Source organism: Gracilinanus agilis, chromosome 4 (genome assembly GCF_016433145.1).
Source record: "Gracilinanus agilis isolate LMUSP501 chromosome 4, AgileGrace, whole genome shotgun sequence".
Lineage (NCBI taxonomy): Eukaryota > Metazoa > Chordata > Mammalia > Didelphimorphia > Didelphidae > Gracilinanus > Gracilinanus agilis.
This window is the reverse complement of record NC_058133.1, coordinates 72,981,897-72,994,964: the sequence shown is the minus strand read 5'-3', so window position 1 is coordinate 72,994,964 and position 13,068 is coordinate 72,981,897. Positions and strand designations below refer to the sequence as shown.

At 40.7% G+C, this 13,068-nt stretch overlaps 1 protein-coding gene across 1 annotated transcript; it reads left to right on the top strand.

Annotated features, from left to right (window-relative positions):
- The first annotated feature begins 1,169 nt into the window (after positions 1-1,169).
- On the top strand, positions 1,170-12,416 carry LOC123245908 (quinone oxidoreductase-like protein 2). Its single transcript, XM_044674892.1, has 8 exons — positions 1,170-1,246; positions 1,384-1,492; positions 2,853-2,949; positions 3,987-4,045; positions 5,178-5,243; positions 7,045-7,154; positions 7,928-8,009; positions 12,192-12,416. Exons 1-8 carry the CDS (start codon positions 1,170-1,172, stop codon positions 12,414-12,416), a joined length of 825 nt encoding a protein of 274 aa, XP_044530827.1.
- The last annotated feature ends 652 nt before the right edge of the window (positions 12,417-13,068 follow it).

Here is a 13,068-nt window from a genome sequence, read left to right as displayed (position 1 = left end):
CTCTATTAGTATGTGGGTACCCAGAGTAGAGGCCATTTTCATTAAAGCAGATACATGATCATCTACCTTGCCTCTGATCACTAAGGGGATGGCCTTTCCATCTTGCTTGCCCCTGGAACCTCTGTGTATTATTTCCCCCATATTAAAATGTGAGTTTCTTATGAACAGGGACTGTTTTATATTTTTATTGGTTTCCTCAGCAGTAAGCACAGTGCTTTCTATATATTTAGTCATTTTTCAGTCGAGTTTGACTCTTCATGACTTTATTTGGGGCTTTCTTGGCAAAGATACTAGAATGCTTTGCCATTTCTTCTCCATCTAATTTTACAGATGAGGAAATTGAGGCAAAAAAATTGAGTGACTTGCACAGGGTCATACAGCTAATAAATGTCTAAGGCTAGATTTGAACTCAGGTCTTTCTGGCTCCAAGGCTGGCACTGTGTGTGCACTGTATCTCGATTGCACACAGTAAGAGCTTAAAGAAATGCTTTTTTTCTGGTTGTACTACAACTATTATATAAAGATGATGATGATACTTGTATCTGGGTAAGGAGGGAGGAGAACCTACTGGCATCTAGAAGAGTAGAGAGATCAGATCTTTAAAAAATAATCAAACAAACTTCAAAGCCTTTTTATGGGCCTCTCTGACTTCTCTGCTGTTATTAATACAAGAAAGGGTCCTGTTAGGATTAAAATTGACTAGAGTTATGCTCAAGAGCTTTTCCAACGTTGCTAAAGGAAAAATAACAACAGTTCAGATGCCAAGAAGGTTATTGTCTGCAGGACAAGTCGGGACTTAGGTTTTCTTTTAATTAGTTTTTCTCCTTCTCCTTTTTCCACTATCTAGACCATGCATTAATAGACACCTTGGGTCACTCCTCAGTCAGCACCCTACACTGTTTAATAGAAGAAAGAGCTTCAAATAGCCAGGAGGAGTTTCACCCACACAGTTTGTGGCTCAGCTTACTCTCCCTGGCTCAGGTTTGCTGTTGGGTGGGTGGAAGGCAGGATTAGGGATCTGGGTGACTCAGAGAAGTGACCCATACATTTCTCCTGGTCACTTTTTATATTCAGAGGGAGAGCAGCCTGACACTCTGGGCTCTTTCTGCTTCTGAGCAATTGTCACCTTCTGTTTGAAAACTCTCCTCAGAGAGCGAAACCCAGGAACGATGGCTGCAGCTGGGTTAGCACAGTATCTGTCCCATCGTCTGGTTCCTAGGACTCTCCAAACCCGGCTACTATACAGGTGGGAAACCCCAGGCCTTCCTATCCCACAGTGGCCCAGGGTAGAGGCTTGGCTTTTTGTCAGAGGGGATGAAAGGTTTTTTGTTTTGTTTTGTTTTATTTTGAGAAGGTAACTGGAACCCCTTTCTTGTCTTGCAGAAAGGACAAACCTGGCTGTTGTCACTACTACAGGGCAGCAATCTGTAAGAAGCTGAAGGAACCCTTGACTATTGAAGAAGTCCCCCCTCGTCCTATCCAGCCTGATGAGGTAGACAATCTCCAAGAATTAGGGGCTTCTGTTTAGGAGAGAGCCCATGGCTTTTCTCTTTCCCCAGTATACTGAGGACTTGCTCTTTTCCCCTTCCCTTCCCTTCCCTTCCCTTCCCTTCCCTTCCCTTCCTTTTCCCTTCCCTTTCCTTCCTTTCCTTGTCTTTCCTTCATTCATCAGGGCCAGAGAGCTATGAGAAATCCCTGCTGACCCTTCTCTTGGTTCTGGGTTTGCACTTTAATTGAATTCATTGAAATGCTCCCTTATCCTCATCTTGTGTGTGTGTGTGTGTGTGTGTGTGTGTGTGTGTGTGTGTGTGTGTGTGTGTGTGAGAGAGAGAGAGAGAGAGAGAGAGAGAGAGAGCTTCAGTCCTATTTCTAAAAATACAATAGCTGTTACTTTGGAAAGAAGACATAGAGGCTTTTTAAATGGGGAGAATAATGTCTCTAGTGTCTGCCTCTCATGCTTGCTGTGAAGCTCAGATAGATGCAGTTTCAAACTCCCGAGCTCTTTATAAATGTCAGTTGTTATCATCATCATCATCATTTGAATTCAGTGCTGGAAATAGTCGCTCCTTCTTTTTTCTCCAATTTGTCACCCCTCTTATTCTCAAGCTTTGTAAAATGGAAAGTGCTGTAAAAATGTAGGTTAACAATGATGCTTATTTATATAGCACTTTAAGGCTTACAAACCACTCTTGAATTACTGTTATTATCACCACCACTGCTATCTTGTTCCTATCTTTTATGATGGGGTTCAGATAGAAATGGTCTTAAGACTCTATCCTGATATTATTCTTACATATTCAGTGTTCTACGACTCTAGCACAGGTGGAGAAAATGACTGCTTTGGGTAATTGGATGAATATTGGGCTCTAAGCCCAGATTCTGTAGAAGCACTGAGTATTGCCCAAGTGGTATCTACCACTTCCCTTGTGAGGTCCTGCTTCTCTATCCTTTGTTGCTGTCACCTCCTGCTTTACCAAGCTGAACTACCAGGACATTCAGACACTCTTGGGTATGGGTTGCTCTGGTGTATTGGAGAGAAGTCTAGGTTTGGGGGCAGGAGATTCTAATGTTTGAACATTTATTATCTGTGTGATCATAGGCAACTAACTGAACCTCTCTGAGCCTCAGTTTCCTCATCTGCAAATTAGGGATAATACTATAAATGATACTTTCCTCAGAGAAAATTTGTTATGGAAAGCCCTTTGTAAAGCTGAAAGTATGTTCCTTAAAGGTCTGCCTTCACTGTGAGAAACATGGTAAAGGGAGGGCCAGAATAGGGGTTTCTGGATTTCTGCTTTCTCTCCACTAAAGCAGATTTCTACATTCCTGGATGTCCTATTTTCCTTCTTCAGGTCAGAGTTGATGTCCATTTCTGTGGGGTTAACTTTGCGGACATCTTGACCTGCCGAGGGCAGTATCAGGAGAGTCCATCACTTCCCTTCACACCTGGTGAGTAAGAGAATTGTTTTGGAGTTAATATGGTGTCTCCAGGAATTGCCAGCTGCCTTTTTTTGGATGTAGCATAATTGGGAAATACCGCATGGGGGTAGAGGAAGACCCCAGGTAGACTTGAGATGGAGCAGAAACCTTTGAAGGTCCTTGAGTTGAGTTTTGAAGGAAGCTTGGAATTCTCTCTATATGTATCATAAATATAAAGTGAATAAATGCCAATTTGTACGAAGTATTTTGGGAGGAAGTCATGAGCAGCGGTGGGAGGCAGATCTGGCAAAAACACATGGAAAACGTTACCTGAAATGACTCTTAAAAAAATCCTTCCCTTCCATCTTAGAATCAATATTATGTATTGACTCTGAGACAGAAGAGCAGTAAGGGCTGGGCAATGGGGGTTAAGTGACTTGCCCAGAAATGGGTAGCTGGGAAGTATCTGAAGCCAGATTTGAATGTCCATTTCAGGTGTCCTATCCTTCTTTCATTCTAGATCCCCAAAGTCCTTTTTGTTGTTGTTCTTTAAACCCATATCTTCTATTTTATTTTTATTTACATTTTTTTAAACTGTTACTTTCTGTCTTAGAATCAATACTGTTTATTGGGTCCAGGGCAGAAGAACAGTAAGGGTTAGACCATGGAGGTCAAGTGACTTGCCCAAGGTCACACAGCTAGGAAGTGTCTGAGGCCAAATTTGAACCCAGCTGTGTCTACTGAGCCACCTAGCTGCCCTAATTCCTAAGGGATTTTTAGCCTTGAGTCTATGAACTTATTTTCCCCCCTTGATTCGCATTAAATGTATTTCCTTATAATTGACTTCTGTCGCAGTCCCATGTATTTTATTTTATGCTTTGGAAAATATTACTCTGAGAATGTGGTTATAGGCTTCACCAGATTGCCAGAGAGGTCAGTGACACAAAGCAGATTAGGAACATCTCTGGAGAAGCATCATATATACATTTTTGTCTATTCAAAGCTAATTAGAAAAATCGATTAAGGAGCATGATGGCATTGGAAAAATTATTTTATCTTCCTTTCAGGACTAGAGCTTGCAGGACAGGTAATGGAGACGGGCACGAATGTCAGCACAGTGAAAGAGGTAACCTAGCAGATTTGGAAGACCTAAAGGATCGATCAATGCATGTTATGGGCTATGTAGGAAATGTGTTGGTACCATTAGCTTTTTCTTGTTTTTTTGGTTGTTTTTTTTAAGCAGGTAGTGAATCAAAGAGGGATCAAAGGCTCATAGATTTAGAGCTAGAAAGGATTGAGTCCAATCCCTTATTTTACAGATGAGGAAACTGAGGCACAAGGGCCATGCTGAGGTTCATAAAGAATATATATAAAATAGGCAGCTAGGTAGCTTAGTGGATATAGAGGTAGCTATAGATAGCTAGACCTGGAGATGGAGAAATTTGACCACAGTTGGAAGGTAAAGGTTTAATTAATGTATTTTATAAACAATATATTAATTATAGATAAATAATATATTAATATAGTATAAATACATAAGTTATACATAAATACATAAATAATATATACATATATAATAAATTTATATATATATATGTGTGTGTTTTAAACTTTACCTTCTGTCTTAGAATTGATACTAAGTATTGATTCCAAGGCAGAAGAGCAGTAAGGGCTAGAAAAATGGGGTTAAGTGACTTGCCCAGGGTCACACAGCTAGGAAGTGTCTGAGGCCAGATTTGAACCTAGAACTTTCTGGCTCACTATCTCCCTCAAAGAATTAGTATTTGAAATATGATTTGAATCCAAGTCTTCCTAATTCCAGACACCTTATTTACTACTCCAAGAAACAAATTCCAAGGTAGAATGAAGAAATCAATGAAAGTCTCTTGTCCCATTTACACCTTCAGTATGAATAAGAGGCAAAACTTTCATTAGTCTTTCATTAAGGGAGAATGCTGTCAAGTTGTGTCTTTTGTGTCAAGAATAACACCAGCATTCCAATATATGCCACTTAGAAGTGGGTTAAGTAGCTTTTGTCCTCATTATCTGCCTCACTTTTCCCCCTTCTCTCTACCCCGACCCCTGGTGGTTCAGAGTGGTTTAACCTTCTGGCACTGGGATTTGGGTGATGGCTATCTTCCTTTGAATCAGTCACTAAGGCAGTCAAACATCTTCTAGTATTTGTAGACAGAAACATTTTTCCCATTGTGTATTTGAATGTGCTACTAATACTTTCCCTCCCTTTTTTTTCCCCACAGGGAGATAGGGTCATTAGTGTGACTAACTTTAATACCATGGCTGAACAATGCATTGTTGATCAGAAGGTATCTACCTCTCAATCATAATTCCGAATTAATTCTTGTCTCCTTTTACTCCCCCCTTTCCCCCACTACCTTTCTTTCTTCTTTCTCCCATTCTCCTTTCCTTTATTCTCCCCTCTCCCTCTTTTCTGTCCCCTTGTCTTCCTCCCTTTCCTCCTCTGTTCTTCCCTTTCCTCTTCCCCCTTCCTCCCTTTCTTCCTCTCTTTCTCCATTTTCTTTCATTTTCCCTCTCCTCTCTCCCTCTCTTCTATTACCTTTCTTTTCATTTTTTCCTCTCTCCCTCTCTCTTCTCCCTTCTTTTCCCAGATTTTTTCTCCTTTTATCTGCTACATTTCCCTACCATGCAACTTGGGTTAGATTCATGTTTTCATTTGGTGTGGAAAGGGGTTCTGAAGAACTTTCAGTATAACTCATTTCTTGGCCAGCTCTTTCCCTCTTTCACTTGCAAAGTCCCTTTTCTTTCTTTGTTCTGGAGATTCTGGTGATGATGATTATTTAAGGGGAAAGGTAGAGATATTATATAAAACTATATTGGGCAGAATTGCCTAATGAAAAAAGACTATAAATCTCACTGAAATCGGGAACTATTGGCTATTTGTCCCAACTGGATTATATTTGGACCTTTGCAATAGCAAAATTAGTTTGGTGTGACATCTTTTCTCCCCCATTAGAGCTTTTGAAAGAGATAAAATGTGGCTTCAAGTAGGTCACAGAATAGTTCACATTCTATCTTCTGTGACTTAGATCTCATTTATACTTGAGATTGTATTTGAGTTTTTAAATTTTTATTTATTTTTTACTTTTGACTTGAGAATCTATACTAAGTATAGGCAGAAGAGCAGTCAGGTCTAGGCAATTGAAGTTAAATGACTTGCCCAGGGTCACCATTTCTAAACTGGATTGAGTATATTTGGTCCATTGCAGTGGCAATACTAGTTTGGTGAATAGGTCTGAATGTGATGGGAAGCATCTGAGGTCAAATTTAAACCCAGAACCTCCCAACTCCAGGTCTGGCTCCTTATCTACTGAGCCACTCTGTTGCCTTCCATTTCATTTTTTAAAACCTGAGTCACTGAAATCCTTGTCTTTAGGTGGCTGTACCAAAGGGCATTTATTTTTCACTTAAAGGGAGCTGATTTCCTTGTGTTTTCCTTCCTTTGGCAAATTAATCAATAAGAAGAGCATTTTATAAAATAAACAATAATAATAGCATTTTGCATAACTGAGCTCACTTGATCCTCATAATAACTTTATGAATGTTGGAGATATTATGGCCATTTTACTCATGAAATACAGAGAAGTTTACTGATTTGGTAACTTGCCTCTAATCCCATAGCTAGTAAGGATAGGAAGCAGGATTTGAACCCACTACTTTCCTGACTCCAAGTCCAACACTCTCTCCATTATACCATACTTACTCCCTGAATCAATAGTTATTTATTGAACACTTTCTCTATGCAAGGAACCAAGGGGATACAAGAAACTGTAATCATAGGATCAGAGAATTGGAATTAGAAGTGATCCCAAAGGACATCCAGTCCATTTCCCTCATTTTATGGATAAATAAAACTAAGTGAGGCTCAGAGAATTTCCTTTAACTTCCCTGAGCCTCAGTTTCCTCATCTATTAAATGAAGGAACTACATAAGATGACCTCTCATCTACTTTTATATTGATGTCTCCAGGACTGTTGCATGGACACCCAGCTAGTAAGTGTTATAGGTAAAATTTGAACAGTCAGTTTTATTTATCTTCTATGCTATCTTGTCTCTCAAAGTAAGTCATTCCAATTTCTTTGCATGTAGGAAGTGTGGCAGATTCCAGAAGGAGTCTCCTACCAAGAAGCTGCTGCCCTTCCTGCATGTTATGGCACTGCCATGTTGGCTTTGGAGCATCGGGCACAGACACAGCCTGGGTAAGTGTTCTGAGCAGTCTGAACAACAGTGACAATAACTGGCATTTGTGTGGAGCTCAAGGGTCATATTTCACACTGTATGATGCCATCTGTGGTGGGAGAGAAGCAGAGTCTTTCATTTCATCCCCATTTTATTGATTAGAAAACTGGTTCAGAGATACTAAGGAATTTGTCCAAGCTAGTGAGGAAAAGGAAATGGATTTCAGTCTCTGGTCTTCTGACTTTAAGACTATTGTTTTCCCCCCCACTGGACCAAACTTCCTTTTACTATGCTGAAGAATAAGAAATTAAGACAGCTAGATGGATCAGTGGGTTGAGAGGACTGATAGAGATGGGAAGTCCTGGTTCAAATTTGGACACAGATTCTTCCTAGCTGTGTGACCCTGGGCAAGTCACTTAACCCCCATTGCCTTACCCTTCCCATTCTTCTGCATTGGAACCAGTACACAATATTGACTCTAAAACAGAAGGTAAGGGTTAAAAGAAAAGAATAAGAAATTAAAGGGCTGGGCTATCAGCGTCTTGTATGTCCCTAAGGTTTTTGGCATTTCCTCCTTTCTTAAATTTAATGAGTTGAGGAAAGCCCAAGAGTAGCCAACACCAGATAGACTTTTATTATGTGGGATTGAGTTCTAAACTAGATCCTTAGCTAGAAAAAGAAAAGAGCCTAAAAGACTTTTCAAAGTCTGGAAAATCCAACTTTGGGGGATTTGAGTTCTGATTTACTCTGATTGTGGAGGTATGGAATAACATCGATCCTTTTTCTGACACAGGGAAACTGTTTTGGTGACAGCAGCAGCTGGAGCCACAGGACTTGCCTCGATAGATGTAGCATCAAACATTCTCCAGGCCAAGGTATAAGCTGTTATGGTCTGCTTTCACCTGGTGCAAGGTTCTTATTTCAAATTGAAATAAGTCATGGGACTCATTTTGATAGGAATTCATGGTCCTTTATGAATTGTTGAAATCAGTCTACATGTAGTCATTGACTTCCTACTTCTTGTCCCTACTGTGCTAAGCCCTAGCATGGAAAGAAAGAGAAAAGACAGTTCCTGCCCTCTAGGAGCTAACAATCGAATGAGGGGAAGAGAGCAGCCAAACAAGGATGTACAAACAAGATAGAGACAGGAAAAACAATAGAAGGAAGGCCTTAGCATCAAAAGGATTTGGAAAAATCTTCCTGTCGAAGGTGGAATTTCATTTGGGATTGGAAGGAAGCTGGGGAAGCGTGGAGCAGAGATGAGGAGGGAGAGAATTCCAGTTGTGGGAAAGAGCCAGTGAACATGCCTATTTTTGTTTGAGGAGCAGCAAGGAGACCAGTGACACTGGGTGGAAGGGTATGTGGAGATGGGAAAGATAAGAAGAGAGGAAAGATTTGTGTGTGTGTGTGTGTGTGTGTGTGTGTGTGTGTGTGTGTGTGTGTCTGTGTGTATTATATATAGCAAAATTGGGAGGTAATCTCAAAGAAGGGATTAGTAGGCAACAAGGTTGGCCCAGTGGATCGGAGTAAGGAAAACCCGAGTTCAAATAGGGTCATGAAGTCTTGGACACAAATGAAGAAGGACTGAACAACAGGGATTAACAATAGGGAAGGGAGAGAGGGAAGGAGAGAAACAAGATCACATCATATAGTCAGTTTTGAGCTGAGTCTTGAAGGAAGCCAAGGAAGAGATGAAGAAGGAGATGGAGGACTAGCCATGGAGGAGAGCAAGGGACAGTACTCAGAGTTGGGAGATGGCAAGGCTAGCAAGGGAGTTGGTAGTTGGTGTCACTGGATCGCAGAGTGCTGAAGAGGAGCAAAATGTAAGAAATCCAGAAAGGTGGGAAAGGTAGGAAGGTGCCAGGTTGTAAAAAGGCTTTAAAAGGCAAACCGACGATTTTATAGTGGATCTTGAAGGTAATAAAGAGGTATTGGAATTTATTGCATTAGAATTGGGAACATGGTCAGGTATATGTTTTGGCAACTGAGTTAAAGATTGGTTTTGATACTTGAGGGAGGAACAAGAAGTAGAAGGCAATTATAATAGTCCTGGGGTGAGGTGATAAGAGCCTGAACCAAGGCAATGGCGAGTATAAATGAAGAGAATGGAATGCAGAGGAGAGATTTTGTGAAGGTAAAAATGACAATAATGGCAAAACCTGGCAATGGATTGGATATGCAGGGGAATATCAATGAAGTCGTAAGGATGATGCCAAGGTTGCAGGCCTGGAAAATGGAGGAGGTAGTAGTACACACAATAAAAATTAGAAAGGGAGAAATAAGGGAGGATTTTAGGGAAAATATGAGTTTGGTTTTGGCCACAACAAATCAATGATATCTATGGTCCATCCAATTAGGGACAGAATGTCCAAAAGTCAGCTGGGGATGCTAGGCTGGTGTTCCAGAGAGAAGTTAGGGTTGGATGTATAGCTCTGGGAACCATATGCAAAGAGATAATAGTAGAATCCATGGAAGCAGATGAAATCACCCTGTAAAATAGTGTAGAGGCAAGCATCTAAGATAAAGACTTTGGGGGGGGCAGCTGGGTAGCTCAGTGGATTGAGAGCCAGGCCTAGAGACAGGAGGTCGTAGGTTCAAATCCGGCCTCATACACTTCCCAGCTGTGTGACCCTGGGCAAGTCACTTGACCCCCATTGCCTACCCTTACCACTCTTCCACCTATAAGTCAATACACAGAATTTAAGGGTTTTTAAAAAAAAAGAATAATTTTTTTTGGGATTTGGGAATTTGGGAATATCCATGGTTAGTGGGAATAACTAGGGTAACTAACCAGGAGAAGAGACTGAGAAAGAGCAATGAGATGGATAAGAGGAGAACCACGGGAGGAAAAACCCAGAGCAGAGTGTCTAGGAGTAAAGGGTGATATGTAGTATTAAAGAACTCCATTGAAGGCCCTTCCAGCTCTAAATCCATGACACCTTTGTTTTGTAAAATGTAAAGCAAAAAGCTTTTATTCCATTTGGCCAATGTAGATATAACTAACCTGGTGTAAGAGATTCCATAAATTTTTTGGGAACATTCATAACAAAATGTTATTTAATGTATTATTATGTGAAATAAAGAAAAGAAAGATTTGTTCAGTCGTGCCCCACTCTTGGTGACCGTGTAGACCATGCTATCCATGGGGTTTTCTGGGCAAAGATACTGGAATGATTTGTCCTATGATACTTTTATAAAATGGTGGGCAACAAGGAATAGTGACTTGACCGGATCTTGGAATAAGGAAGATCTAGGTTTAATTATTTTTTTTTAAACTCTTACCTTCGGTCTTAGAATCAATAATAAGTATTGATTCTAAAACAAAAGATCATAATGGCTAGGCAAATGGAGGTTAAATGACTCGCCTAGAAGCACAACAGGTAGGAAATATTTGAGCTAGATTTGAACCCAGGATCTCCTGACTTTAGACCTGGTGCTCTATTCACTGCTACCTAGCTTTCCCCTTAGGTTTAAATCTTGACTCTGACATTCACTATCCATGTCACCATGGGCAATTCACTTAACCTCTGTGCCTCAGTTTTTATATTTATAAAAGAAGGATAATGAGATAAAGACTATAAAAAGCTTTTCAAAGTTCAAAGAACTTGACAAATGTCAGCTATTGTGGTATTTGGCCAGTACCCCATACCTATGAGATAACATTGAAGGCATTACAATATTGGTTTTGTAGGTGAGAGAAATTGGGCAAAGAATGGCAAATTGAGTTGCCCCAGGTGTGTCTCACTCATCAAGTGAGTAACAGATATGGGACTGTGGTTCAGTTGTGCCTGACTCTTCATGACCTCATTTAGGATTTCTTTGCAAAGATACTGGAGTGTTTGCCATTTTCTTCTCCAGTTAATTTTATAGGTGAGGAAACTGAGGCAAATAGGGTTAAGAGACTTGCCCAAGGTCACACAGCTAGTAGGAATCTGAGGCCAAATGGGAACTCAAGAAGACGAATCTTCCTGATTTCAAGCCCAGTGCTCTATTTACTGTACTACCTAGCTGCCTAGGTTCCTATTAGAATCCTTTAGAATCTTTGTTGACTGTTTGGATCCTCGAGAAACTCTAGAAATCCTTCTAGCCAGAAATTTTCTCCAAGTCTAGTCATATCCTTAACCCACCATCCTGGCTACATTTTTCCCCCTCAAGAATGTTGTTCAATTGTTTCAGCAATGTCTGATTCTTCATGACCCTTTTTGGGGTTTTCTTAGCAAAGACACTGGTGTGGTTTGCCATTTCTTTCTCCAGCTCATTTTATAGATGAGGAAACTGAGGCAAACAGGGTTAAGTGATTTGCCCAAGATCACACAGATAAATAAGTGTCTGAGACTGGATTTGAACTCAAGTCTTCCTGACTCCAGGTCCAATGCTCTATCCACTGAGCCACCTCACTGCCCACAGCTAAATTACAAGCTCCCAGACTCTTAGAGACAGAAAAGATTTCAATATCAAGAGTTCTTAACTTTCCCCCCTCTTACTGACCCTTTCAGTAAAGTCTCTAGACCCCTTCTCAGGATAATGTTGGAAAAAAAATCATAATTGAGGCAAATGCTAAATTTCAAAATAAAGATCCTGTTTTTTTTTTTTTTTTTCTTTTTTTCTTCTTTAACCTATTCAAGTTCCCAGAACCCTCGGCAGTTCACAGACAGGTAAAGGATCCCTGGCTGGGTCCAGTCCATCATACTCTATCAAAAATCCCTTCTACACATATCTGACAAGTGATCATCTTTCTTTGTTTGAAAATCTAAGGAAGGCGAGCGCCCTCCCTCTCATGGTAGCCACTTCCACGTCTAGGTGGCTCTAATTGTGAAGGGAGGTTTTCTCCAAGCCTAAGTCCCTCTCCTTTTAATTTCCACCCATGGCTTCTAGTTCTGCCTTCAGTTGCCAAGGAAAACAAACACTTCCCTTTCTATTTGCCAGCCCTTCAGCTAATTGCAATCATATTGCTCTTAAGTCATGTTCCTCCTTCATCTCTTCTTCTCACGGAACGTCCTCAGCGCCACCAACTAGAGCGCGGCCTCCAAGCTTTGTTTCTTCCTTTCCTCTCGCAGGTGATTGCAGCTGCTGGAAGTGATGAGAAATGCGAGCTGGCACTGCAGAGAGGGGCGAAGTCCGCTGTGAATTACAGTCAAGGCAACCTGAAGGAGGAACTGAAGAAGTTAACAGGCGGGCAGGGGGTCAATGTAGTCATTGAAGCTGTGGGAGGCGAAGTCTGCCGGGCGGCACTCCACAGGTGCATTGAAGTCACCATTTGGGAGGGACTGGAATGGTGGTGATCCTTAGTCCAAGGCTTGTCAGTGGTCTGGTTAAAATTCCTGGTGGCTGTCTCCGTCCTTCTAGCTCCGACTTTCTGCTTCGTGCGGTTGCGCGTTTCTGCTGTAGGGATCTGCAGCACAGAGCTGCGGGTGGGAGGTTCAAAGGGAAAATAGTAAGAGGCACAAATCATCCTCGTAATAGCTAGTATTTATAGTATTTATATAGTGCTTTAATGTTTGCAAAGTGCTTTTCAAATATTAACTCAGTTTATCATCACAAGACCCTTGGGAGGTCTATGCTATTATTATCGTCCCCGTTTTACGGATGAGGAAACTGAGGTAGCAAGAACGTAAATGACTTGCCAGGTTCGCAAATAATGAAACTCATTCTTTAGAGGAGGCAGTGACTGGTATGATCATTCCTACTTCCAAATTCCTTTTTGATTTGGTAAAAAAAATAAAATAAAAAAAGATTTTAAAATGTCTTAGTTAAAGTTATAGGTTCAATCAATTAGTCAATGAATAAGCATTTAACCTGTACATACTCTGCTAACCACTGGGGAGAAAAATATTAAAGAAAAAAAGAAACACTTTCTATTCTTTTTTTTTTTTTTTTAAACTCTTACCTTCCGTCTTGGAGTCAATACTGTGTATTGGCTCCAAGGCAGAAGAG